The sequence below is a fragment of the Eublepharis macularius genome, chromosome 4, assembly GCF_028583425.1.
Source record: "Eublepharis macularius isolate TG4126 chromosome 4, MPM_Emac_v1.0, whole genome shotgun sequence".
In the NCBI taxonomy this organism is placed as follows: Eukaryota; Metazoa; Chordata; class Lepidosauria; order Squamata; family Eublepharidae; genus Eublepharis; species Eublepharis macularius.
In genome coordinates, this window is record NC_072793.1 from 185,353,116 (window position 1) to 185,380,402 (window position 27,287).

General features: G+C 42.2%; 1 protein-coding gene across 1 annotated transcript; it reads left to right on the top strand.

Moving 5' to 3' along the window:
- The first annotated feature begins 17,785 nt into the window (after positions 1-17,785).
- LOC129328026 (zinc finger protein ZFP2-like) lies at positions 17,786-27,206 on the top strand. The gene is made up of 6 exons (XM_054976764.1): positions 17,786-17,831; positions 19,354-19,826; positions 19,984-20,032; positions 21,392-21,471; positions 22,001-22,127; positions 24,423-27,206. The coding sequence occupies exons 2-6, from the start codon at positions 19,413-19,415 to the stop codon at positions 25,904-25,906; spliced, it is 2,154 nt and encodes a 717-aa protein (XP_054832739.1). The 5' UTR covers positions 17,786-17,831; positions 19,354-19,412; the 3' UTR covers positions 25,907-27,206.
- The last annotated feature ends 81 nt before the right edge of the window (positions 27,207-27,287 follow it).

Below are 27,287 nucleotides of genomic sequence, written 5' to 3' on the forward strand. Positions count from 1 at the left end.
ATTACCAGGTGTCCTGAAGTCCATGCAGGAGAGCAAGCTTGCATCCTGTCAGAGGTGTCAGAAGAAAGGCAAACTGTAGAAATGTTAGTGTCTAGTGTTACCATTTCATGGTAACCTTGAGATCTGACTACTGTACGTAGATCTCCCTTCTAAGTTAACTTGGAGACTCCAGTTGGTGCAAGACGAGCAATTGCACGAATATTTCTCCCATTGTGCAGTCACTCCATTGGCTACGTATCAGTTCCCAGGCTCAAAGGTTTTGACTGTCACATACAAAGTCCTTCTTGAACTTGGTCCATCATTTCTACGGGATCGCCTCTTTTCCTGTGTTCCACCATGGCAGCTTCGCCCATCTAAACAGGGCCTTCTGCAAGTGCCCCTACCCATGGGAAAAATCAGCAGTTGCCAATACACGTGCATTCTCTGTCATGACCTCCACTTTATGGAACGGCCTTCCTGAAGAGGTTTGGAAAGCCCCCACTCTCCTGGCTTTTCACAAACAATGCAAAGCTGAATTGTCCAAGAGGGCTTTTTACTCAAATATAAAGGTTGTAATATAAGGAAGCATTGTCGAAGAGATGCGTCTGTAAAGGTATGGAGGGTGACTATAGTTTTTACTACTGTTGGTGTAAGTATGATCCTTCCAGGTTGTTCCCGTGTTCTTTAATATGTCTTTCTTAGAATTGCATATGGTCTATTTCAGCATTTCTTCAACTCTGTATTGTATTCCTGCTGTTTAAAATCTTTTCAAATTTGTATGTATACCCGTATAACATTGTTTATTGAAATGTCTTTGAAATTGACTGTAGCGACTGACACCGTGTAATCTCTCTTTCTTCTCAACATACTCCCCACTTTTGATGGGAGTTTGTCTGACCCTTGCAGACTTGGGTGCTGCACTACTGTTAGAAAAACAAGTTAAAGCAGCTGCAAAAAATGCTTTTTACAACCTTACTCTAGCCTGGAAGATGACTTCTTACCTTGATAAGGCTGTCCTGGCCAACTGGACACATGCTATGGTAACATCAAAACTTGACTATTGTAATGCACTATACATTAGTCTGCCATCTAAGTTAACTAAGAGGCTCCAATTGGTACAAAATGCTGTGGCTCAACTGTTACCAGGAACGAGCAGCAGCATAAACATCACTCTCATTCTACAGTCACTCCGTTGGCTACCAATCAGTTACCGTGCTCAGTTCAAGTATTGGTTATGACATACAAAGCTCTTCACAGCCTACGTACGAGACCACTTTCCTCCCTTTGATCCTCCATGGCAGCTTCACTTATCTGAACAGGGTCACCTACAGGTGACCCCCTGCACATGGGCAAAATCAACAGCTGCCAGTCCACGGGCTTTCTCTGTGGTGGTCCCTACCCTGTGTAACTGCCTGCCTGGGGAGGTCAGGAGAACCCCCACTCTCCTGGCTTTCCACAAACGATGCAAAACTGAATGATTCAAAAAGGTTTTTTACTCAGATAGGAAGGCTGTATTGTAGGGAGGGAGTCTCTGATGCTTTGCTAATGAGTTAGGGACCTTAGACTTCACCACTATGTTGCCTTTCATACTATCTGTTGCTTAAATACGTACTCCATGTAGTATCTGTACTTCATGGGGTCTAATGTCAGTCCTAGAACTGATTATGTTTTGTTTCAGCATTTCTTCAACTCTGTATTGGATCCTCGCTAATGCTTTCTCTTTGTAAACTTGTATTTATTTACCCTATGTCATTGTTTATGAAAATGTCCTTGGCACTATATGGAAATTTCCTTGATACTGTACTAGACTCACACTATGTAATTTGCCTTGAATCTCCGTGAGAAAGGTGGACTATAAATCCCATAAATAAATAAATGGTTCTGGTGAAAGCATGAGTCGGTCCCTAAGTCAGCCAGCAACCTTATTACCCAAATGGTGACATATGGGGATTTGAACCTGGTTCTCTCAGATCCAAATATCACTGTGATTCAGTTTCTCTTTAAAACTGCAATCGTAAGAAAATCTAAACCCATTGAAGTCAGTGGACTTGGACTGGGTTAACTCCTCTTCAGATTGCACTGGAAGTGACCTGTCAAGCCAAATGTTACAAATATGCAATGAAGCAACAAAGCAGCTTTTAGCAAGTGCATAACAGAAGAAATGAGCTGAAAAAACAAACAGAAATCTCTGTAATACGCCCCATCCAAACTCTTTTTTTTTAAAAGAAAATTTTTATTAGGTGAGAATATTAATATACACCTTTCAAATAGCATCTCATTATCTTTTCCCCCACCCTTTCCCTCCCCCCCTTTCCCAAGACTTCCAACAGCTTTCCAACCCTATAGCCTAATCTATTCCCAATCTGTCCCCTTTTTCTGTAACTCCTTATCTCATGTTTACTTACTCTTTTATTCAACTAAGCCCTATCTATTAACTTCAAAAATATTGTTATAAACTTAAAATCTATTATCTATTATGTTATATTAGCTCCACATATATTTAAATTTAAACTAACTAACAGTCGGATAAAATATCTACTTTAGTAATTCTAACAATATCTATTAACTCTAAGTCCACTTACATTTGGGCTAACAATTAGCTAATACTTCACTTCATATGGTAAAGACTCTATCTCTTCTAATAACAAATCCATTCTACTAATTTTCAAATTGCCATAATTCCCCCTTTATGTCCCACTTCTTTTCTAAATATGTTTTCAATCTTCCCCAGTCCATAAAAATTTCTGCTGGATTCTGATCTCTCAGCTTCCTTGTCATTTTATCCATTTCCGCCATGTACAGCAATTTATGCATCCAATCTTCAATAGTTGGTATTTCTTGCACCTTCCATTTTTGCGCATATAAAAGTCTTGCTGCCGTCGTCATATAAAATAGTAATGTTCGGTATTGAGTAGGAACATCTTCCATGCTTAAGTTCAATAGCAATAGTTCTGGGTTCTTCTTTATTTGAATCTGCAATATCTCATTTATTACTTCTATAATATCTCCCCAGAACTGTCTGGCTATTTCACATGTCCACCACATATGATACAATGATCCTTCATGCTTTTTACATTTCCAGCATTTATCTGACATGTTAGCATTTCCAAGCGCAATCTTCTTTGGCGTTAAATACCATCTATAGATCATTTTATAAACATTCTCTTTAATACTGGTACAAGTTGAAATCTTCAGTGTAGTTTTCCATAAATATTCCCATGATTCCATTGTTATTTCTTTATGACAATTAATTGCCCACTTCACCATCTGTACTTTGACCATCTCATCCTCTCAATACTACTTCAAAAGTATTTTATAAATCTTAGATATCTTCTTTTTGCTTTCTTGTAGTATAGTCTCTTCCAACTCTGAGTTTTCCCATTTAATTCCTTCTTTTGAACAATCCGAATTATAAAGGTCTCTGATCTGTCTATATTGGAACCATCCGTAACAAGAAGATAACTCTTCCTTCAATTTAATTCTTATCATTTTCTGTTCCATAATCAATATCTCTTTATATGATAAACATTATTCTTCATTGTAGATAGCTCTCGGATCAGTCACTTCAAATGGTACCACCCAAGAGGGGATGCCTTCACCCAGATATTTTTTATATTTTTTCCAGATAGTGAAGAGGCTCCTTCTGATATAATGATGCAAAAACATAGAATCAGCTTTTATTTTATCCTGCCACAAGTAGGCATGCCATCCGAACAGCTTCTTATAACCTTCCAATGTTAAGAGCTTACAATCTTTCAGTGACATCCACTCTTTTAACCAAACTAAACATATTGCTTTGTGGTATAGTCTAATATTTGGCAACTGCAATCCACCTCTTTCTTTAGCGTCACACAAAACTTTCATTTTTACTCGTGGTTTCTTGCCTGCCCACACAAAGTCAGAGATCTTCCTCTGCCATTTTTCAAATTGTTTAGTGTCTCTAATAATTGGAATTGTTTGTAATAGAAACATGATCCATGGTAACACATTCATTTTAACTGCCGCTATTCTTCCTAGCCATGATAGATTTAGTTTATTCCATTTAATCATATCTCTATCAATCTGTTGCCATAGCTTTTCATAATTATTCTTAAATAAATCAATATTCTTCGCAGTTAACTCAATTCCAAGATATTTAACTTTATGTGTTACTTCACAATCGGTAATTTCCATTAATTCTTGCTGCTTTTGTTTAGTCATATTCTTACATAGTATCTTTGATTTCTTCTTATTAACATAAAATCCAGCCAGATCTCCAAACTCTTTTATCTTATCAAGCAACTTTGGCATATTTTGTACTGGATCTTCCACTATGACCATCACATCATCTGCAAAAGCTCTAACCTTGTAGGTAAATTCTTTAATCCTTATGCCTCTTATAGCCTCATCTTCTCTTATTTGAATCAATAACAATTCCAAAATCAAAATGAACAACAATGGAGATAATGGGCACCCTGTCTTGTACCTTTTCTTATTTCCAATTTTTTTGTTAGCTCATCATTTACTACAATTGCTGCACATTGGTCTCTATATATTGCTTTTACTGCTTGAATAAAATCTTTTCCCATTTGCAACCTTTCCATTGTGGCAAACATAAAATTCCAGTTCAAATTGTCAAATGCTTTTTCTGCATCCACAAAGAAGAAACCAACTTCCCTTTCACATTGTTTGTCATAGTATTCTATAGCATTTACTACAGTTCTCAAATTGTCTCTGATTTGCCTGTTTGGAAGGAACCCTGCTCGCTCTTCTGCAATAATCTCAACTAACCAGTCCTTTAATATCTCCGCCAAAATTTTTGCAAAAATTTTGTAATCATTATTTAACAGCGAAATAGGTCGATAATTCGTGACGTTACTCAAATCTTGATTTTCTTTTGGAATCTGTGATATGTTGGCCTCATTCCAAGACTCTGGTATCTTTTGTCCTTTTAAAATTCCATTCATTACCTCTTTCAGAAAAGGTACCAGTTCGTTTTCCAATAATTTGTAGAATCTAGCCGTAATTCCATCCGGACCTGGTGCCTTCCCTAACTTAGTCGACCGGATAGCCTCTTTTATTTCCATTTCCGTTATTTCTATATTTAATTTTTCCTTCCATTTTTCTGATAGTATTGGTAAGTTGATCTTATTCAGATATTGGTCAATAGTATCCAAATCCACTTCTTTCCTTTGATACAACTTTGCATAATATTTAAAGAAGGCTCTACTTATGGCCGGTTGGTCTATTAACGTCTTACCATCTTCTTGAATCTTAGTTATTACTTTTTTCTCCCTTTTCCTTTTCAATTGCCATGCTAAATATTTCCCAGGTTTATTCACACCTTCAAATGATTTTTGGTTCAATTTTTTCAATTCCCACTCTAATTCTTTATTGTTCATTACTCTCAACTGTTCTTGCAGAATTTTTATTTCTTGATACAACTTCTTCTTCCCAGGTCTTTTCTTTAATTGTAACTCCTTGGCCTTTATCTTTTCCATAATTTCTTGCCTTTTTTCTTCTTTTCTCCTTTTGTCTCTTGTGTTTAAATCCATTAAAGTTCCTCTGATTACTGCTTTATAGGTATCCCATACTTTGTCAGTCGAAATGCCTTTATTTAGATTATATTGTATAAAGAATTTGGTCTCTCTTTGTAGTAGCATTATATTGTCTTCTGATTGCAGCAGGTCTTCATTTATCCTCCATCCTCGTCTTTTGGTGCCTTTCCCAAATTTCCACATTACTGGATTGTGATCTGAGCCTACCTTAGGCATTACTTCCGCGTCCTTAGTCCATACCGCCAGATCTTTAGAGGCCCAGATCATATCAATTCTTGATAGTGTTGAGTGCCTTGCTGAGTAAAACGTATATTGTTTTATTTTAGGGTTACTTCTTCTCCAAACATCCTCCAAATTTTCCTGATCTTTAATTCCAAAAAAGGATTTTGGCAAAAGTCCTCTTTCTTTATGAGCGCCTTTCGTTTTTTTATCATCATCCAAATTTGTTACTCCATTAAAATCACCTGCCAGAATTATTTGAGTATATGTCAGTCCATCCAATTGGTTCTGTAAGTCTTTTAAAAAAGTTCTCTTTAGCGCCATTCAGTGCATAAATCCCAATCAAAAGTATTTCCTTTCCGTTCCAAATTATTTCCACTGCTATATATCTAGCTTCCAGATCATTTAAAATCACTTTCGGTTGCAGCTCATCTTTAATATATAAAACAACTCTTTTTTTCTGCTTTGACGCCGCTGCAAATTCTTTCCCCAATTTAGCAAATTTTAAATATTTCACATCCTGTTTCCTAATATGTGTCTCCTGCAAACAAATTATATTACAATGTTGTTTAGATAGCCAGTGGAAAGTAGCTTTACGTTTCAAAGGTGAATTTGGTCCGTTTACATTCCAAGATATAATTTTGCACTCCATTATCAAATTTTAGATCTTTTGGGTAAGTCTTTTTCATAGTTCTTTATGAACATTTCCATCTCCTGTCCAGATCTGAGTGTTCTTCTGGTCTCACGAAACTCAAAACTCAATCCTTCTGGTATTTCCCATCTATATCTGATGTTCAATTCTTTCAACATTTGTACTAGTTCTCTGTATTTCTTCCTCTCCAACAAAACCCCCCTAGGAAGTTCCTTCATTATTCTCACTCTTTTTCCACCAATTTCCAGAGGGTTTTGAAATTGCTTACTCACAATCTCTTCTCTTGTTCTTTTCGTTGTAAATTGGACTATTATATCCCTTGGTAGGTTTTTTTGTGCTGCATATTTTGAGTTGATTCTGTATGTCACATCTAGAAAGGCTGCCACTTCCTCCGGTTCCTTATTCAAAAATTCTGCTAGTACTTCTGAAATCTGCTCTTGGGTTGATTTCCCTTCCACTTCCGGGACTCCGCGAAATCTAAGTTGTTTTTCCATATGCTTACGTTCCGCCATGGCCATTCTCTCTTTCAAACCCTTGGTTTCTATTCTGTGTAATACAGCCAACTTGTCAGTTTCATCTTCCACTGTTTTAACTTTCTGCTGTGTCGATTGTAATTATTTCTTGACCTCATCAATATTTTTAACCAGCTCCGACTTCCGGTTTGGGATTTATGGAGGTCTAACGCAGCTCCATTTGCGGAGCTGACCGGACTGCCGTTTTAAGCGGCCGGTGGGGTGAAAATAGCCCGCGGCCGACTGCTCTCAGGCGGAGAGCAGGCAAAGAACGCTCGAGACCCTAGGGCACGTTGATCTCGGACGAGGGGGGGCTCTACACAACGGGTCCCCTCCCGATCCTTGAGGTCCCACCCTGAGACGGGTCGGCTACAATCTCTGCGGCAGTTTTGGGGCCAATTCGGCTGGCATAAGACCTACATACCCAAGCTTCGATTGGGGGAAGAAGTGGAAAGGAGAACTTGAAATCGAAACAGCGATTACAACCCGAGAAAAGTGAAGGGAAGGTAAAGATCACTATCTTCCGATACGGGACAGATTGATAAAAACAGAGAGGAAAAAAAGTAGACTTTTAAACTGCAACAGACTAGTGAAAAGGAGGGGAAGCTTCGGCAGGAGTTGTATTAGAAAAGAGACTAAGTTTAAAGAAGTTATTAAAGAAATCGGACTATTGTTTTGAATACCTGTGGCTTTGGAGCTGTGTGAAAAAGACACCATCGTGAGATCTGCTGTGGGAAGACGGGAGACAGGAAGTGCGTAACAACAATAGAGTGGCTGGAGAGAAGCGGCCCTGGCTGGAGGGCAGGAAGAAGGGAATCGCCATCTTTGAGAGGGGAAGGGCCGCGGCCTCAGCGGAAAAGGAAGTAGGCCATATTGGATTATAAAATCATAGAGAGACCATAGAGAAAAGACGCCCGACATTTTGGACCCTTTAAAATTTATTTATGCAAGAAGACCGGGACATTTGAAATAAAAAAGGTACTAAATTTAACGCCACGGAGTTAAGGAAGAGAGCGGACTCATGGGAGCGAGCTAAAGCAAGCCCCACGATGTCGAAGAAAGAGTGGCAATCGGCAATAGAAAACCTGGATAAAAAGCTTTTGGAGGTGATTAAAGAATTTAAAGACATGAAAGTGGAGCTGATTAAAGAGGTTAAACAGACAGTAAAATCGGAGCTATCAGAAGTAAAATCGGAGCTGTCAGAAGTGAAGAAAGGTATGGAAACAATACAAAGTGAACTACAAGGGACGCAGCAGAGAGTTAAAACAGTAGAAGGAGCGATGGAGAACCTAGCAGATACGCAACAAACAGAGATGAGGCTGATGAGGGGAAGGATGGCGGTTGCGGAAAGCAGACATATGGAGAAGCAGCTGAGATTTCGCGGCCTGCCGGAAGTGGAAGGAAAGACAGCGCAAGAACAGATGACGGAGGTGTTAGCTGAATACCTGGGGAAGGAGGAGGAGGATGTTGTGGCTATCCTAGATGTGGCATATCGAGTGAATTCGAGAATTGCAACCCAGAGGAAACTACCAAGAGACGTGATTGTACAATTTACAACAAGAAATATGAAAGAGAAGATTGTGACTAAACAGTTTCAAGATCCATTGGAGATCGATGGCAAGACAATTATCATAATGAAGGAACTACCCAGATCAGTGTTACTAGATCGGAAAAAATATAAAGTGCTAATCCAGATGCTGAAGGACATGAAAATCAGGTACAGATGGGAGCTCCCAGAGGGTTTGTCCTTCGAATTTGGAGGCGCCAAAAAGCGTATCAGATCTGAGCGGGAGATGGAGCGATTTATAAGGGACAATGAAAAAGACTTACCAACAAGATTATGAATATGGAGTGTAAAGTATTATCTTGGAATGTAAATGGACTAAATTCACCGAATAAGAGAAAAAATATTTTTCACTGGCTACTAAAACAAAAATGTGATATTGTTTGTTTGCAAGAGACTCACATTCGAAAACAGGATGTAAAATATCTAAAACTGGGAAAATTGGGCAAAGATTTTGTAGCGGCCTCAAGCAAAAAAAAAAGAGGAGTGGTGTTGTATGTAAAAGAAGAGCTACAACCAAAATTTATAATGAAAGATGTGGAAGCCAGATTTGTAGCAGTGGAATGTACTTGGAATTTAAAGAGAGTGTTGGTAGTCGGAATCTATGCACCCAACGGTGCAAAAGAGAGCTTCTTTGAGGATTTGAGGAAGCATTTAGATGATCTTTCATATGACCAGATAATTCTTGCTGGAGACTTCAATGGAGTGACAGACTTGGAACTGGATAAAAAGACTACAATGGCACAGAAGAAAAGAGGACTATTACCAAAGCTCTTTTTTGAGTTGATTCAACAAGAGACTCTTGAAGATGTATGGAGGAGAGAATATCCTAAAAGTAGGCAGTTTACTTTTTATTCTGCAAGGCACTCCACATTATCAAGAATTGATATGATCTGGGCCTCAAAAGAATTGGCGTTATGGACTAAAGATGTAGAAATAATGCCGATGGTAGGCTCAGATCACAACCCAATCATGTGGAAACTAGGGAAAAGGAGAAAAAGGAAAGCATGGAGAATAAATGAGGATTTGTTACAGGAAAAAGAGAATATGGAAATATTGAGAAGAGAGACAAAGTTTTTCATTCAATACAACGTGAATAAAGAAGTACCAACTGATAAAGTTTGGGATGCTTATAAGGCGGTTATAAGGGGCATACTAATGGACTTAAATGGTAGAGCAAGAAAGAAGAAAGAGGAGAAGAGACAAGAGATTGAGGAGAAAATAAAAATTAAGGAAATACAGTTAAAAAAGAGACCAGGGAAAAAGAAAATATACCAGGAAATTAAAATATTGCAAGAACAGCTAACAGCAATGAGTAATAAAGAATTGGAGTGGAATCTCAAAAGGCTGAATCAGAAAGTGTTTGAGGGTGCAAATAAACCTGGGAAGTACCTGGCATGGCAACTGAAGAAAAGAAGGGAGAAGAAAACAATAAATAAAATTTGTGAAGATGACAAAACGTATTTGGAACAGAATACCATTAGTAGAGCCTTTTATAAATTCTACGCTAAACTGTATAATAAGAAAGAAGTAAATAAAGATTCAATAGCGTCATATTTGGAGAAAATGACACTTCCAGAAATCTCGGACGCTTGGAGAAATAAACTGAACAGTGAAGTAACGGATGAGGAAATAAGTAAGGCAATACAATCTGCAAATCTAGGAAAGGTGCCAGGGCCAGATGGACTTACAGCTAAATTTTATAAGACTATGGCCAATGAGCTGGCACCATTCCTAAAGGAGGTGATCAATGGAGTTTTAAGGGATCAAAGGATTCCAGACACTTGGTCTGAAGCGAACATATCATTGATCCCAAAAGAGGGCCAAGACTTGACTAGTGTGAAAAATTACAGACCTATATCGTTACTCAACAATGACTATAAAATCTTTGCGAAGATACTGGCGGAGAGACTGAAGGGGTGGCTTTCGGAAGTTATAGAGGAGGAGCAAGCAGGCTTTCTGCCAGACAGACAAATAAGAGACAATTTAAGGACAGTGATTGATGCTATTGAATATTATGATAAGCGTTGTGATAAAGAGGTTGGTTTCTTCTTTGTTGACGCTGAAAAGGCATTTGACAACTTAAACTGGGACTTTATGTTTGCCACTATGGAAAAGCTACAATTAGGAGAAAGATTCATCAGAGCAATTAAGGAAATTTATAGAGACCAGACTGCAGCAATTGTGGTAAATGATGAACTGACCAAGAAATTGACTATAAGCAAAGGAACAAGACAAGGTTGCCCGTTGTCTCCACTGTTGTTCATTTTAGTATTGGAGATTCTGATGATACAAATACGACAAGACGAGGGAATTCGAGGAATAAAAATAAAGGACTATTCATACAAGGTCAGAGCATTTGCGGATGACATAATGTTAATTGTAGAGGACCCACTGGAGAACATGCCAAAAGTGATAGATAAGATCAAGGAGTTTGGAGACTTGGCAGGTTTCTTCATTAACAAAAAGAAGTCAAAGATACTATGCAAAAACATGACTAAGCAGAAACAACAATTGTTAATGGAAACAACGGATTGTGAAGTAACAAGCAAGGTGAAATATTTGGGAATTGAACTGACTGCAAAGAATATAGATTTGTTCAAGAATAATTATGAAAAATTGTGGATTCAGATTGAGAGAGACTTGATTAAATGGAATAGGCTCAATCTGTCATGGTTGGGTAGGATTGCAGCGGTTAAAATGAATGTGTTACCAAGAGTGATGTTTTTGCTACAGACAATACCAATCATCAGAGACTCTAAACAATTTGAAAAATGGCAGAGGAAAATATCAGATTTTGTATGGGCAGGCAAGAAGCCTCGAGTGAAAATGAAAGTTTTACAAGATGCAAAGGAAAGAGGCGGAATGCAACTGCCCAACCTGAGACTTTATCACGATGCAATCTGCCTAGTTTGGCTGAAAGAGTGGATGACATTAAAGAACAAGAAACTATTAGCCCTAGAGGGATATAAAAAAATATTTGGATGGCATGCATACCTATGGCATGACAAAGTAAAGGTCAACTCGATGTTCCTGCACCATTTTGTACGGAGAAGTCTATATACAATCTGGAAGAAGTATAGAATTTATCTACAAGAAGGAACTCCTTGGTGGGTGGTTCCATATGAGGTGATAGACCCGAGAGCTGTTGATAATGAACGACAATGTTTAACTTACAAAGAAATAACTAAAATAGAAGCATCTAAACTTAGAATAAAGACGCAAGAGGAACTATCACCGAACTACGATTGGTTCCAGTATAGACAGATCAGAGATTTGTATAACTCGGACTCTGTAAAAGGAGGTATACGAATAGAGAATTCGGAACTAGAGCAGACCCTTTTTAAAGAGGACAAGAAAAGAATATCCAAGGTATACCAAGTACTGTTGAAATGGTATACTGAGGATGAGACAGTTAAAACACAAATGGTGAAATGGGCTATAAATTTTAATAAAGAGATAACAATGGAGGCATGGGAATACTTGTGGAAGACTACAATGAAGACAACGACATGTACAAATATTAAAGAGAATATTTATAAAATGATCTATCGTTGGTACATGACACCAAAGAAGATTGCGCTAGGGAATTTGAACACTTCTAATAAATGCTGGAAATGTAGGAAGCATGAGGGCTCCCTCTATCATATGTGGTGGTCGTGTGAGGTAGCTAGGCAGTACTGGGGGGAAATAATAAGAGAAATGAGTGAAATTTTACAATTTCAAATAAATAAGAACCCAGAACTCCTGCTACTAAACTTGGGAATGGAGGGAATTCCAGCCCATCATAGGACGTTGATATTTTATATGACAGCAGCAGCCAGACTTTTGTATGCGCAAAAATGGAAAGTACAAGAAGTGCCAACTATTGAAGATTGGATCTACAAATTGCTGTATATGGCAGAAATGGACAAGATGACAAGAAAACTGAGAAATCTGGACTCAGGGCAGTTTAACACAGACTGGGAGAAGCTGAAACAATATCTGGAGAAGAAATGGGAGGTGGGAGGAAAACTGTGGCAGTTTGAGAACTACTGAAGTATAATAAAATGTAGAGGGGGGTGACTTTACCGGGGGGGGAAGAGATAAATGTGAATTTATAAGCAGTTAGATTAACAGATTGATATATATATAGATATATATAGGTTAATAAATAGAATATTGATAGAAAATAATTAATGATAAGGTTTAAATATAAGGATTGAGTAACCAACAATATTTTCTTTCTTTGATAAGATTTGTATAATGCACCAAACTGAATGTATAGACGAGTCAAATTGATTGACTATGTGATGAGTTATATAGAATTACCATAAAAAGATAGAATGAGTAATATATAGAGAATAAGTCAAATTGTTTGATTTAAATGTGTAAGATCTTTATGGTTTATGATATATAGGTTTATGATATATAGAAACATTTAAAATTGGAAAATGGGATAAATTGCTTATCCAAGATGGAAACAAAGACTTACAGTTTGGGTATATAACAAGAAAAGTAGTTAAGGATGTACTGCTTAGTATAATGGAGAATATATATTTGTTTTAGATAGAGGAATTTAATAGAAGTAAGGGAAAAGGGACAAAGGGTGGGAAAGCTGTTGGAAGTCAACAAAAGGGGGGGAAAGGGAGGGGGTTAGAAATGAAAAATTTGGGGAAAATTGAATGTAATGTAAAAATAACGGATTCTAACCCAATAAAAATTTTTTCAAAAAAAAAAAAATTTTTAACCAGCTCCACCATCTCTGATTTAAAAGTCTCTTTGAGCTCCTTAATGTCTTTCACAATCTCTTGCATCATATCTTTGATCTCCTTATTCCCCTCTGCGACTTTTTTATCAAGACTGTCCAGCGCCGTTTGCCATTCTTTCTTCGACATCGTGGGGCTTGCTTTACCTCGCTCCCACGAGTCAGCTCTTTTCCTTAACTGTGTGGCGTGGCTGATTTACTTTCCTCACCTTAAGCATCAAATTTTAACAAAGTCTTTTAAAAATTTGCGATCTTAGCATCCAAAATGTCGGGCGTCTTTTCTCTATGGTTTTTACTTGAAGTTTATGCCCTTTCCCTTATCCAAAATGTCCTACTTCCACCCAATTTGAGGTCAAGCTCTTTCCCTTCTTCAAAATGGCGCACTTCCTCTTCCGGTTCCTCAGAGGCCGCTTCCAGCCAGTCTTTCTATTGCACTGACGCACTTCCGGTTTCTCTTCTCAACACAGCGTTTCTCGCAATGTTTCAACTTTCTCACACTTTGCTATCTCTTACAAGCCGCAGGTATGTAAACAATAATCTATTTTCCGCGTTAGCTCCTCTCTAAAAAATTCTTTTTTCTCAGTTACGTTGCCGGAATATTCACAGTAAGTTATGAAGTCTTTTGCAATTTTTGTCTTCTAATTTGATTCAGTTTCTTTTACCATTTTTCTTCTCACATAAAGAGATAGCAATCTTTACATTATTAAATCTTCTTTATGGGTTGTAATCGCTGTTTCAGTATTTTCGAACGTCCAGTATTCCCAGTTTAGTGCTGAAGCTTGGGTACGGAGGTCTTAAGCCAAAACCCGACTCCGGAGCTACTGCAGAGATCTTTGCTACCCGTCTACGAGTGGGGTCTCAAGGCTGGGTGGGCTATCGTTGCGTAAATCCCCCCCCCACAGCTGAGACCCTCACACTCTTGGGGTCTTGAGCGTACTTGCCTGTTCTCCGCCTGAGAACAGGGGGCTACGGGCAGTTGGCACCCCACTAGCCCTCACAAACTGCAGCATGGACAGCCCAGCTCCCTGAGCTGCTTCAGCCCTCCATTAACTCCAAGCCAGAAGTCTTGACTCTTCCCCCCCATCCAAACTCAATAGCCATGTCTCAATAGTTTAACTTCCCTTGCTGTCCTCAATACATACAAAGATCTACCAATGACCAAGTCCGCAATCACAGAATCAACACATGCATTCTCTGCTGTGGCCTTCCTCTTAGCAAATGGCCTGTCTGAGGAGGTCAGGAAAGCTCCCTCTCTTCCAGCTTTCACAAACTGTGCAAAACCAAATTATTCAGGAGGGCTTTTTGACTCAGCTAATATGGCTGTGCTGTAAGAAATGGCTCAAAGACATGACTGGGTGATGGGACGAAGACTACTCGATACAGTCGATGTAGATATGCTCCTACTGGGTAGTGTCTATGCTTCCACACTCCACAGCAGCCTGGACCAGGCCCCATTCGCTCCATGGGTGACCTGCGGTAAATAAAAGTGATGGGCCTCCCACCTTCTGCTGGGGTGGGGGGATAGCAGGACCCGGCAAGCCTATCCTGGATTCATATCTTAATGACTCCTGAAGATGCCAACTCTAGCAGACAGAAGAAACATTCTCAACAATTGTGCCCTATTTATGTGTTTTTTCTCAGTGTAGTCTAAAGATCTTTTTTCTTTCCCTTTTGCCTGAGAGGCTCAGCAGTCCCAGGGTCTCCAGGTCCCATCTCTGGGAGTTCATTTTCTTCCCCAAAAGTCCATTCTTCCTTTCCATTGCTTGAAGATGCCCATCAAAGGAGGAGAAATCACAGGGACCAAGAGAATGTTAAGGACGGACATCCCTCAGCAGTGCTCCCGTGTCCCACGAGTAATAGCCGATGACTTTGCCTCTTCTGGGGGGGGGGGAGTGGAATTCTCCCTCCCCCCAAGTATTCCTGGATTTCTATCCAGGTGCAGAATGGGGTGGCGGAGTGGGTGAGACTGAAGCAGGTTTAAAATAAGGGACCTCTCCCAATAAAGGGCTGCTTCATTGTTAAAGAACTGGGCATGTTGAGGGATGCTTTGGAGGGATTTTGCAGTTGAATCCTTTGGCCAAAGTGTCTCCAATGAGTCTTTTCCCCCACCCTTCTCTACAGTGAGCTCTGGCAGATTTCATAATGCACCCTCCTTTCGTCCTCTTTACCCCACACCAACCCTGCAGGGTAGGTTAGGCAGAGAAGGTGACTGGCTCAAATGAGGCTCACGGCACTGTGAGGGGTTCTCCTCGGGTTCTCCAAGCCCAATGTGCCCAGTGTGGCCCGAATGGGACTAATCTTCTGCCAGGCACAATTTAAGGGTTGGAGGGAGTTGTTGGCTGCAGTCTGGAGTCCTTATGCTTGAATTGCAAGGGGAACATCAACCAGGACAACTTGGAGCCACGGGGGGGGGGGGGTCCTGCTTCGAGCTGGGAAGCCTTCCTCAGGGTGGGGGGAGGGCTGGGGAAGGGGCAGTTCAGCATTCCCATCTGGAAGGCAGCTTGTGACGGGCATCAGGGCCAGATTTTGGGCAGGGGAAAGAATTGAGAAGGCTTGCAGAGATGGTTCATAGTAATGTTCAAGATACACCCCAAACTCATAATCAGATCCCTCAATGTGTCCATGACCACCTGATTTGGGGTTACCCCTTGTAAAAATCCTGAGGATCAGTGAGTATCTGTGCTTTGAATCACGTTGTTGTGCCATGCTGGCACCATGAAGGAGTGGGTGTGTGGTTGTTTCTTATGGTGCTGCCTATATTCTAAACAATGATCTGCAATGTGACAGTGGTTTTTATTTTGTTTCAATGTACCAATGCACACTGTGGCAGGGCGAAGCCAGAAAAGACTCTTTTTTACTTTCTGGAGAGTCCACCGAAGGGTTAAAGGGAAGGAACCTGCATTCCTAGAGAGGCCAGAAAGGGGGAGGGCACCTGACCTGGCAGAGTCACTTCCTGTCTGTAGCTGGTGTTATTGGTTGAAGGGGAGAGGTGGCAGCGGCTGAGGACTTTTTGCAAACTAGGTAAGTAATGCAATAATACGTCTTTTGCAAAACACCTCCCTGCTTTGAGGGCGATTAACCAGAGGGCTTCTTTTCTCCAAAGGGCTTTTGTGCTAGCTTTCTGGAAGCTCCTCTTCGCTGGAGGTGGAGCTGAATTCTTCCTGGAATAAGGCATGCACCTTCTACTGTATTTTCTCTGCTTTCTCTTGCTGTCTGCCAGCTGTAGCAAAATGGCATCTCTTTCATTTTTATTTTGTTTATGTTGTTTATAATCCCCCTTTCTCACTGAGACTCCATGTGGATTATACGGTGTGAGCCAATACGATCAACGGCTGAGACGTTCCCTAAACAATAAAATAGAAGGGTATGGATTGCAGACTTTTAAGAGAAAGAACAAATCCAAAAAAAAGATCAAATACTACTGAAACAAAACCTCAGTAAGTTAATATGAATATGTTCATTGATACTGAAGTTGCACATCCAACACTGATAGACAGAACCCAGTAGAATAGTCTATAGTCCGAGTCCCTTTTTAAGAGCATCTCTCTGAGCCATTTCTTACAATAGAGGCTAATTGCCTGAGGAAAAAGCACAGGCAGGTGGAAAGACATGAGGAAAATCGGTGGGGTGGGGCCTTCCGAGGTTCCAAATTCGGGTCCCCGTCCTCTTTTCTGGCTCCTCCATAGCTCTGCTGGCTTCCATGAACTGCTGTTGAGATCTTTTCCAGTTGTCTACAGCATGATGAGAGAGGTCCAGCATCTCTTGGACTTGAAGTTGCTCCATTCGGCTTCTGGCCCACTCTTTCTAACCTCACAACAACCACTTTGTAAATATGTACCTCATTTCTGGTGCCACATAATCTTCTCTGGCTTCTGAACGCTGCAGGAATCCTTAGCCTATAGTCAGGGATTGCTTTTTTTAAGCAGAGCAGAACTTTTCTGCTTGCTGTGTGGAAGCTCTGCTTCGCTTGCTCCATTGAACTTCTTTACAAACACCTTGATTCTGGGGTGTGCCGTCAGCTTTTGTAACTCACCTCTTTAGTCACCTCTTTAATTGTAGGTGTCCAGATCTAGAGGTCCGACCGCTCAGTCTTCTCTTTGCTGGCACTCATAGATCTGGCTCTTGTCTTTACAGAAGAATCTGGCACAGGAGGAAGGCGATCCACTGGTCCAGGTAGAGGCTGTTTGGAGAGGAAGGGAGGATGAGGGGAGAGCTGGAATCCGTTGGTCCGGAAGACGCCCGACATTTTGGATGCTAAGATCCTGGACCTGGTGGTCTTGGAGCAATTCCTGGCCGTCCTGCCCCTCGAGATGGAGAGCTGGGTCTGGGAATGTGGGCCAGAGACCAGTTCCCAGGCAGTGGCCCTGGCAGAAGGCTTCCTCCTGAGCCAGGCAGATGCCAAGAATCAGGAGCAGCAGGTGAGAGGGACACACCTGGGTCGTACATGGGGCGCAAGATACAATCAACGATACCCTCAGAATCCATATGGATTAGCTCCTTTTTAAGGATCTCCCTTTCCTTGTTCCTTTTCTCACCTCTCTCCCCTTTCTGGGATACCCACTTCTGTTTCAGGTGCAGAAAAACATTGTGCAGGAGCATTACCACGGAGGAGCTTTTTTGGGTAAGATAAACAGGGCAGTTGTCCCCTCTGCATGTCTTCCTTGAGTGTACAAGCGCTGCTTTTATACACTTGCCTCAGTTCAGTGTGGGAGGGATGCTCAGTTCCAGTTTCCCAGTTTAGGAATATCCCTTTAAAGAAGAAGAAAAAAGATTGATTGGTAATCTTCCCAAAATAATTGCAAATATAACGGTTTAGGCCATCTCCAATTATATTTCATGCATGCAAAGGTAATATGGCTAACCAGTTGGGTAACTACTTTCTAAAAATGCCTGTAAAGTTTGTGGTTGAGGGTAAAGAAAAAGATAGGAATTGAAATTCTTGTTAAAAATTGGGCAGATAATGCATTGGGCCCAAAAGAAGAGAAACAATATGATAATCCCTGGGGAGATCTTATGGCTCAGTAACATAATTCAAGGCGAGGCCACATTATCCAGCGGCCTTCAGGATATCAGGGTCTCCATGCCAAGCAAGAATCATTCTCAGATAGTAACATAAAATATCTTCCACGTGTTCTAACTCAGACCCTCAATTAGCTGTGATGAGGTCAGATGGTGGCAGGTTGCCATCTTGTTTGGTTGTTTGTCATTCTTCTCATTTTAATCATTGGACAGGGATGTGGACAGGGTTGGTAAAAGTTAGGAACCAGGAGATCTCGCTCTTCCAGCTTCAGGCTGGAAGTAAGGTGCTCTTTTTTAGTGAAACTCTTTCCACACTCATCATGTTTTGATATATATATAAGTATTAATGCTGTTTAATTGTTAATAACTTTGGTTTCACACATGGCTCACCACATTGCATCAGAGAGGTTTATGGAACGACTCCTAATTGCAATGGTCTCTAAGGGTGGGACATATGACAGACTCAGCTTCAAATGCTCAGATTTCCCGTCAGCGAGCTGTGATTGACAAGTTTTCTTCCCCCCCCCCCCCCAAATTTGGCTTGCCTGAAATGGCAGTTGGGGATGGAATGTTGGGGAAGCTGTCAGTTGGAGTTGGAAAGAAAACAAGAGAGCGAAAAGGAGTTGGAGTCTGGCTTTTGACCAGAGAGGGTTAGCCAGAGAACCCTCTGTGAGAGGAAGAAATGCTTGTGAAGCATTGTTAGTCCTCGGACTAAAGTGGAGAAAACCAGCACTAACTCCTCCTTAGACTCAAGAGATCTGGGGATTATAGAGGACCAAAGAAGTAGATAGACCGGCCTACTCTTTCTAAATTCACCACAACCACTTTCTAAATATGTACCTCATTCCTGGTGCCCTGTAATCTTTTCTGGTTTCTGAGCGCTGCAAGAATATTTATGCAATGCTATTATTAAGCAGAGCAGAACTTTTCTGCTTGCTGTGTGGAAGCTGCTTTTCACTTGCTCCATACAACTTTTTCTTTACAAACACTATTGATTCTGGGGTGTGCCATCAGCTTTCGTAATTCACGGGTCACCTCTTTGGATGCAGGTGTCTAGATATATAGGTCCAACCACTCAGTCTTCTCTTTGCCGGCAGTCATAGATCTGGCACTTGTTTTTATAGACGAATCCGGCAGAGGAGGAAGGTGTTCCGCTGGTCCCCTGTTTGGAGAGGAAAGGAGGATGAGAGAAGAGCCAGAATCAGTTGGTCAAGAAGCAAGGAAAGGCCCTGATGCCACTGAGGCTGAGAGCGGAAGGGATATGGTGGAAGGAACCATGCAGAAGAGCCTGGGAGAGGATTTCCCCCCTTCAGATATGCAGCGCCAGCAATTCAGGCACTTCCACTACCCAGAAATGAAAGGGCCCCGAGAGGCTTGCAGCCGACTGCATCATCTTTGCCACCTGTGGCTGAAGCCAGAAAGGCACAGCAAGAAGGAGATCTTGGACCTGGTGGTCTTGGAGCAATTCCTGGCCGTCCTGCCCCCAGAGATGGAGATCTGGGTCAGGGAATGTGGGCCAGAGACCAGTTCCCAGGCAGTTTCTCTGGCAGAAGGGTTCCTCCTGAGCCAAGCAGATACCAAGAATCAGGAGCAGCAGGTAAGAGCAACTCATCTGGGTAGTATGTTGGGCCCAAGATATGATCAACGAAATCCATATGGATTGCCCCAACATTTTTAGAAAACCCCATAACCACCTTTTCCCTGTTCCCTTTCTCAACCGTCTCCTGTTTCTGGGATCCCCCTTTCTGTTTCAGGTGCAGAAAAAGATTGTGCAGGAGTGTTACCACGAAGGAGCTTTTCTGGGTAAGATAAACAGGGCAGTTTATGCTCTCTGTATGTCTTCCAGCCAGAGCTACTTTTACATACACACACGCACTGTCTAGTGGGGAAAGGATGCTACGTTCCAGCTTCCTACGTTCGAAATATCCCTTTAAAGAAGAAAATAAAGTTGATTTATAATCCCCAAATAATTGGAAAAATAATGGTTTAGGCCAACTCCAGTTATATTATATGCATGCAAAAGTAACATGGTTAGCCAGTTGGGTAACTACTTTCTAAAAATGACAGTAGGTTTGTGATGGAGGGTGAAGAATAGTGTAGGGATTTGTAGTTTAACCATGATCATGGTGCAAGTGGGAATCTACTAAATGTATGGGAGAAAATCCAACAAAAATATTTCTGGCCCAACACAGCTCTGGTTTCATCTGTACGGGCATTGAGAACAAAGGTGCCCCCTAACACAAAAAATGACGATTGATGTAAATTACTGTTTAAAAAAATTGGATAGATAATGCATTAGACCAAGAAGAAGAGAAACAAAATGATAATCCTTGAGGAGGTCATAGTAACATAGTTCAAGGCGAGGCTGCCTGGTCTGGAGCACTTCAGGATTTCATGGTCTCCATGGCAACGAAGGGCCTGTCTCAGGTAGTAACAGGCCACTCGCTCAGTGCAGGGCTGCAGCTATTTTGCTCATCACTTCTCACATAAAATATCTTCCATATGTTCTAACTTGGACCCTTGATTAGCAGTGATGGGGCCAGATGGTGACAGGATGCCAATTTGTTTGTTTGTCATTCTTTTCATTTTAATCATTTTTAGAGTTGTTGAAAGTTTGACCCAGGAGATCTTACCCTTTCACCTTCAGGGTTTCTGGGACCAGACAAATTTTTCGATCCTTCTGATCTTCTTTTATACCTGCTTATGGGAGCGAAACAGCCTTGGTCACCCTGGTGGAGGACCTATGCTGGGAGATGGGTAGAGGGAATGCCTCTATGCTCAATGGACAATGGTACTTCACGTATAGCAGGCCTGCCAATTTTCGTATGTACTGATCTTGCCACGTATCCAGAAAATCTGGGGTGTGGTAGCTATGATTTTGTTGGAGGGTTTAGGGCTGCCTGTTCTTTGCATTTCAGAGGTCTTCTTTCTTAAGACTGTGAATTTTGTACCACTGAGAAACAAAGCAAATTTTACTATTTTACCATCGCTAGAGTAGATTTTTCAAATGTATGGAATCAAAATTTTTCCTAAATAAGGATGCAAGTGTAGTTGTGACCATGATCCAAGAGAGGGAGAATCTTCTTCCTCCATAAGGGAAAACTGAGGTGCTCAATACTTGGAAAGCTCAGAATGTTTTCTGATTCTCTTTGGTCCCTCCAGGCGAGGCCTTGAAACCAATGAAGTATCCTTTCCCATCTCTCTGCGATGGAGAGAAAGCAGCTCCTCTGTGGTTAGGTGGGGTAAGTGTGGAACTGGAAATCATGTGTGCCTCCCTGAACCCCTTTCCGCCCTTCTCTTCTGTCCTGTCTGCTCTTCACCGGAGGGAAAATGAACACATCTGATGGAAGTCTGAATCCTGTATTCAAGTGTCTGATTGTGCTTAGAAGGAGAAGAATCGTTCCATTATGTGAGAGGAAAGAGCGAATCATAGAATCATATCATCGAATGAGAGTTGGAAGGGGCCTAACAGACCCTTCTAGTCCAACAACTGTTCCAGTTTGTTCAGATCTTGTTGAATTCTCCCCCTATCTTCAAGTGTGTTTGCTACTCTTCCCAGTTTGGTATCATCTGCAAATTTATTGAGAAATCCTTTCCCACCCTTGTCTAGACCAATCATAAAAACATTGCAAAGCAATGGGTCCAATACGGACCCCTCTGGCACTGGATACCTCCCTCCAATCTGATGTGATGCCTGTGACAACTCTGTGGGCACACTTATTCAGCCAGTTCCCTATCCATTTTTAAAGGTTTCTTTTTTTCTCTTGTCAGGCTCTGGTGACTTTTGAGGAGGTGTCTGTGCATTTCTCTGAGGAGGAGTGGGCTATGCTGGATCCGGGCCAAAGAAGCCTTCACAAAGAAGTCATGGAGAACAATCGTCAGACTGTGGCCTCTCTGGGTAAGGCTCCCCTTTCCCTTTATTCACAGTGGTCGAAGGCAGAAATGGCTCCTATTAAGGACTACCATGGAGCTCTTCAAATATAGACTCTCAGTAGGCGAGTTAGGCCGGTCCATGTGCAGGCAGAGGTTGGGCTTCCATATATCTAGCAGTCTCACCTTGTCTTACTTTGTAAATTAAACTGAAAAGAACAGCTTATGGGATGTCACTGGAGCTTGCTTGTGGGCCTTTCAGAGCATGCAGGGAAGCAGGCATCTCTTATGCTGGTGTGCCTCCACAGGGTGCTGAAGTGGCGGGAAGCCCAGGCGAGGCAGCCCATCCCTCCAGGGAGCGCGCCATGGTGGGAAGCACAGGCGAGGTGGCCCATTCCTCCCTCCCGCACTCTACCTTCACCGGGTGGTGAGCCAGACGGGAAGGAGGCAGCAATGCCCTTCGTTCCCCCAACTTCATCTGGCAGCAAGTGGGCATGGAGCAGGTAGAAATTCCCCCCCTTCACATGGTCAGAAGCAGGCACAGAGCAGGCAGCAATTCCCGCCCCACTTCACTTGGCCAAGAGCCAGCGTGGAGTGTAAGGAAATGCCCACCCCCCTTAGCCCAGCCGTGATCAGGCATGGAGCAGGTGGAAATTCCTGTCCCCCTTCACACAGCTTGGATAAGGCACAGAGCAGGTGGTAATGCCTACCTCTTCTTTCACCTGGTCAGGATCACTTATGGATCAAGAGGCAATGCCTGTCCCCCTTCAACAGGCCAGGATCAAGTGCTGAGCAGGAGGCAATGCCCGTCCCCCTTCACCTGCTGGCACCAGGAGTGAAGCAGGCAAAATACTCACCCATCCTTCACCCAGCCATGGTCAGGCATAGAGAATGAGGCAATGTCTATTCCCCCTTCACCCAGCCGGGATCAGGAGCAGAGCAGGTGGCAATGTCCACCCACCCCTTCACCCCTTGGGATTAAGCATAGAGCAGGTGGCAATGCCAGCACCCCCCCTCACTCCTGTGGGATCAGGAGCATAGCAGGTGACAATGCCTGCCCTCTTTTATCCGTAGGCATGGAACATGCGGCAATGCCAGCCCAACTTCACCTGGCTGGGTAATCAGGTACATTTCAAGTGGCAAGTCCCCCTCCTTCACCCAGCCAGGTCACATTCGATCGTGTCAGACTGGGATGTTGGGTTCTTCCTGCCTGTGGAGGAAAGTGAGTCCTTCCAAACCTAGTGGTTTCGTCTGGGCTAGGACTTCCCTTCCCTGTGCTGAAGTCCCCTGCTCCCTCCTCTACTCTGGGCCACCACTGGGATCAGCAGACAGGTTCTTCTGAATCCAAGCTCTAGCCCCCTCCACTCCCATGCAGTAGCTCTTCTGTTTCTTTCCCCAAAAGGAGGACTTCTCATTGCCAGACCTGACTGTCTTTCCATGCTGCAAAGAAAAGGAAATCCAGTTTTGTAGGACCCAGAAGAAAGAGAAAGATCAGCTGGTTCGAATGTTTCCCCAACCTTCTCTTGGTGCCTAATCATGGAAGCAATTTATTTTCACTGCTCAGTTACATACAGTATTTATTTATTTATGTACTGAGGTCCGTCTACAGATATCACAACATGAATTATCAATGTTAAAATGGAAGCAAGCTAATGACAATATAAAACAGCCACTGTTAGCCTCAGAAATATGGATGTCAGGGGCTGGGCCAGCCCAAGCAGAGTAGTCCAAGTCCCGTTTGAGGTCAGAGCACAAGTCCAAAACCAGGATTGAGTACCAAGTCCAGAATCCGCAAGCCAAGTCAGGAGGTATGTAAGTCAGTTACCAGTCAGAGCAAGGGCTATCCAGAAACGAGGTCAAGGTGCAGTCCAGGGGTCACACGGCAAGTCAAGAGCAAGGCAAGACTCAGCAGAGCAGTCACAGTCAGAGCAAGGTTCTGACATGTTGCTTCCACACTTCCTGGGCTTCTGTGGCTTGGTTTTATAGACAGGCTGGGATTGCAGCCAGCAGCTTGGGAACTATCTTGTGGTTACTCCTCATCGCTCTCAGCCAGCAGCTGGTATCTGGCCAGGAGAAGTGCCCTTTGCCTCCTCTCCTTTTTTTTTTAAGCATCTTCCTTTGTCAGAGCTTTATTGTGTTTGAAGCTTGGGCTATATGACTGTGGGGAGACAATACAGCTTTATCTTTTCATGCTTACTGTAACTGAAAGCAGCTGGTTAATACATAGAAGGATTTGTTCCCCTTAAAGTGATTTCTGTTCCGTCGTTATCCGACAACTTTCCCCTTGATTCTCCTTTATTGCCAATCTTTTCTCTTTCCCCAGAGGCTGATGGTCCACATAAAAAGCCTAAGAAAGAACCACAACAGCTCCCATTGGAAAGGGAACAGCAAAGACGATGGAAGAGGAGGAATGAATCATCTGCTTCTCAGGGTGCTGAATCCCAGGACATCCTGCCATTCCATGGAAGAATCACTTGCCCCATATGTAGAAAAGAATTCCTTTGCCAATCAGTGTTTGATATACATTGGAGAAAACACACAGGAGATAAACCACATCAATGTGTGGACGGTGGAATGAGCTTTGTTCACAGTACAGAGCTTACAATCCATCGACTTAGCCATACAGGTAAGAAATCATTTAAATGTGTGGATTGTGGAAAGAACTTTGCTCGGAATCCAGAGCTTACTGTCCATCGACGTATCCATACAGGTGAGAAACCATATAAATGTGTGGACTGTGGAAAGAGCTTTGCTCAGAGTGCATACCTTACTGTCCATCGACGTATCCATACAGGGGAGAAACCATTTAAATGTGTGGACTGTGGAAAGAGCTTTGCTCAGAGTACATACCTTACTGTCCATCGACGTATCCATACAGGGGAGAAACCTTTTAAATGTGTGGACTGTGGAAAGCGCTTCGCTCAGAGTGGACAGCTTACTGTCCATCGACGTATCCATACCGGGGAGAAACCATATAAGTGTGAAGACTGTGGAAAGAGCTTTACTCAGAGTCCATCCCTTACTGACCATCGACGTATCCATACGGGGGTGAAACCTTTTAAATGTGTGGACTGTGGAAAGACGTTTGTTTGGAGTTCGAACCTTATTGCCCATCAACGTATCCATTCAGGGGAGAAAGCATATAAATGTGTAGACTGTGGAAAGAGCTTTACTTGGAATACGCAGCTTGCTGTCCATCGAGGTATCCATACTGGGGAGAAACCTTTTAAATGTGTGGACTGTGGAAAGACCTTTGTTCGGAGTTCAAAACTTATTGCCCATCAATATATCCATTCAGGGGAGAAACCATATAAATGTATGGACTGTGGAAAGAGCTATGCTTGGAGTACTCAGCTTACTGTCCATCGACGTATCCATACTGGGGAGAAACCATATAAGTGTGAGGACTGTGGAAAGAGCTTTGCTCAGAGTCCATCCCTTACTTGCCATCGACGTATCCATACTGGGGAGAAACCATATAAATGTGTGGACTGTGGAAAGAGCTTTACTCATAAAGCACAGCTTACTGCCCATCAACGTATACATTCAGGGGAGAAACCGTTTGAATGTGTCAAGTGTGGAAAGAGCTTTACTTGGAGTTCAAGCCTTATTGTCCATCGACGTATCCATACAGGGGAGAAACCATATAAGTGTGAGGACTGTGGAAAGAGCTTTGCTAGGAATGCACATCTTCACGCCCATCGACGTATCCATTCAGGGGAGAAACCATTTAAATGTGTGGACTGTGGAAAGTGCTTTACTTGGCGTGCGCAGCTAACTGTCCATCAACATATCCATACAGAGTAGAAACGATGTAAGTATGAGGGCTGTGGAAAGAGCTTTGCTTAGAGTACAGCATGTTACATCCATCAATATATCCATTCAGGGAAAAAGCCATATAATTGTGAGGACTGTGGAAAGCGCTTTGTTCGGAGTACAGATTTTAACGTCCATCAACGTATCCATTCAGAGGAGGAACCATATAAATCTGTGGACTGTGGAAAGAGCTTGTTCAGAGTGCATACCTCGCTATCCATCAATGTATCCATATAGGGAGATACCATATACTGTATACCCTGCAGCTGTGGACAAGTTTATGTCGGGACCTCGAAGCGTAGCATCCAGACAAGAATAAAAGGAACATGAAAGACACTGCAGACTTGGACAACCTGAACATAGCCTAACTCAAACAGGACACAGTATCTTATTCCAGGACACCAAAATACTGGACAACACTTCCAACTACTTTGTCAGACTGCACAGGGAAGCCATTGAAATTCACAAGCATAAGCACAATTTCAACAGGAAAGAAGAAACTTTAAGAATGAATAGAGCATGGTTTCCAGTCCTGAAAAACACCAGGCTAACAAAACACTCTACACCCGACAATAGCCCTGCAGAGAAGATTAGCACATCAAGCACCAATCCATATGCAAAAGAACCTCCTCAGGATACAGTGAAGCTTCCCTCCATTAGCATTCCACACCCTGGGAAACTCTTACAGGATGACTCAGCTCAACCCCACCCTCCTGAGTAGATATAAATGACCTGCCAACATCTTTTCCACACTGTGACACTGAGAGATCTCTGTCTTTTGGTGCTACACCGCTGAAGATGCCAGCCACAGCTGCTGGCGAAATGTTAGGAACTACAGTGCCAAGACCACAGCTATACTGCCCGGATAATCCACAACAACCAAAGCAACTAGGGTTGAAGACATTTGAGAAAGTTCAGAAGCTCCAAAGGTGCTTCTGAACATGACAATGGTTCTTCTGTGGCCAATAGACCGATAAGCTTTCCCAGGACAGGGAGAGGAGCAGGCAGCCACAGTTGCTATCGTCACTGTTCAAACAGTGGCTCACACAGGCCATGAGAGTCGGGCTGCTCAGAAGATGCTGTCCATCCACCCGACACCATCTGTGAAGAAAAGCACACCATAATTATACACTGAGTTACTCTAGGAAATTGGACTTTATTCATTTATCTGATTGAGACTTACTTTTGGATCCTTGAGATACCTGTTGAATGGCCTGACATTTATTGTTTCACTGGAGATTTGTGTTTGGATCCTATGTTGCTTCATTGATTGCACCCGTTAAATATTCTATATTTCTCCTAACAATTATTGGCAGCCTGTATTGTGTGTGTGTAGCTATTTGGTTTATAATTGTATAATCCACACAGAACA

Excerpts from the sequence above, each read along its gene's own strand:
- LOC129328026 (XM_054976764.1), top strand. The coding sequence starts at position 19,413 with ATGAGAGAAGAGCCAGAATCAGTTGGTCAAGAAGCAAGGAAAGGCCCT. Across the intron at positions 19,827-19,983 it reads CCAAGAATCAGGAGCAGCAG|GTGCAGAAAAAGATTGTGCA; the intron begins GTAAGAGCAACT and ends TTTCTGTTTCAG. Across the intron at positions 21,472-22,000 it reads CTCCTCTGTGGTTAGGTGGG|GCTCTGGTGACTTTTGAGGA; the intron begins GTAAGTGTGGAA and ends TTCTCTTGTCAG.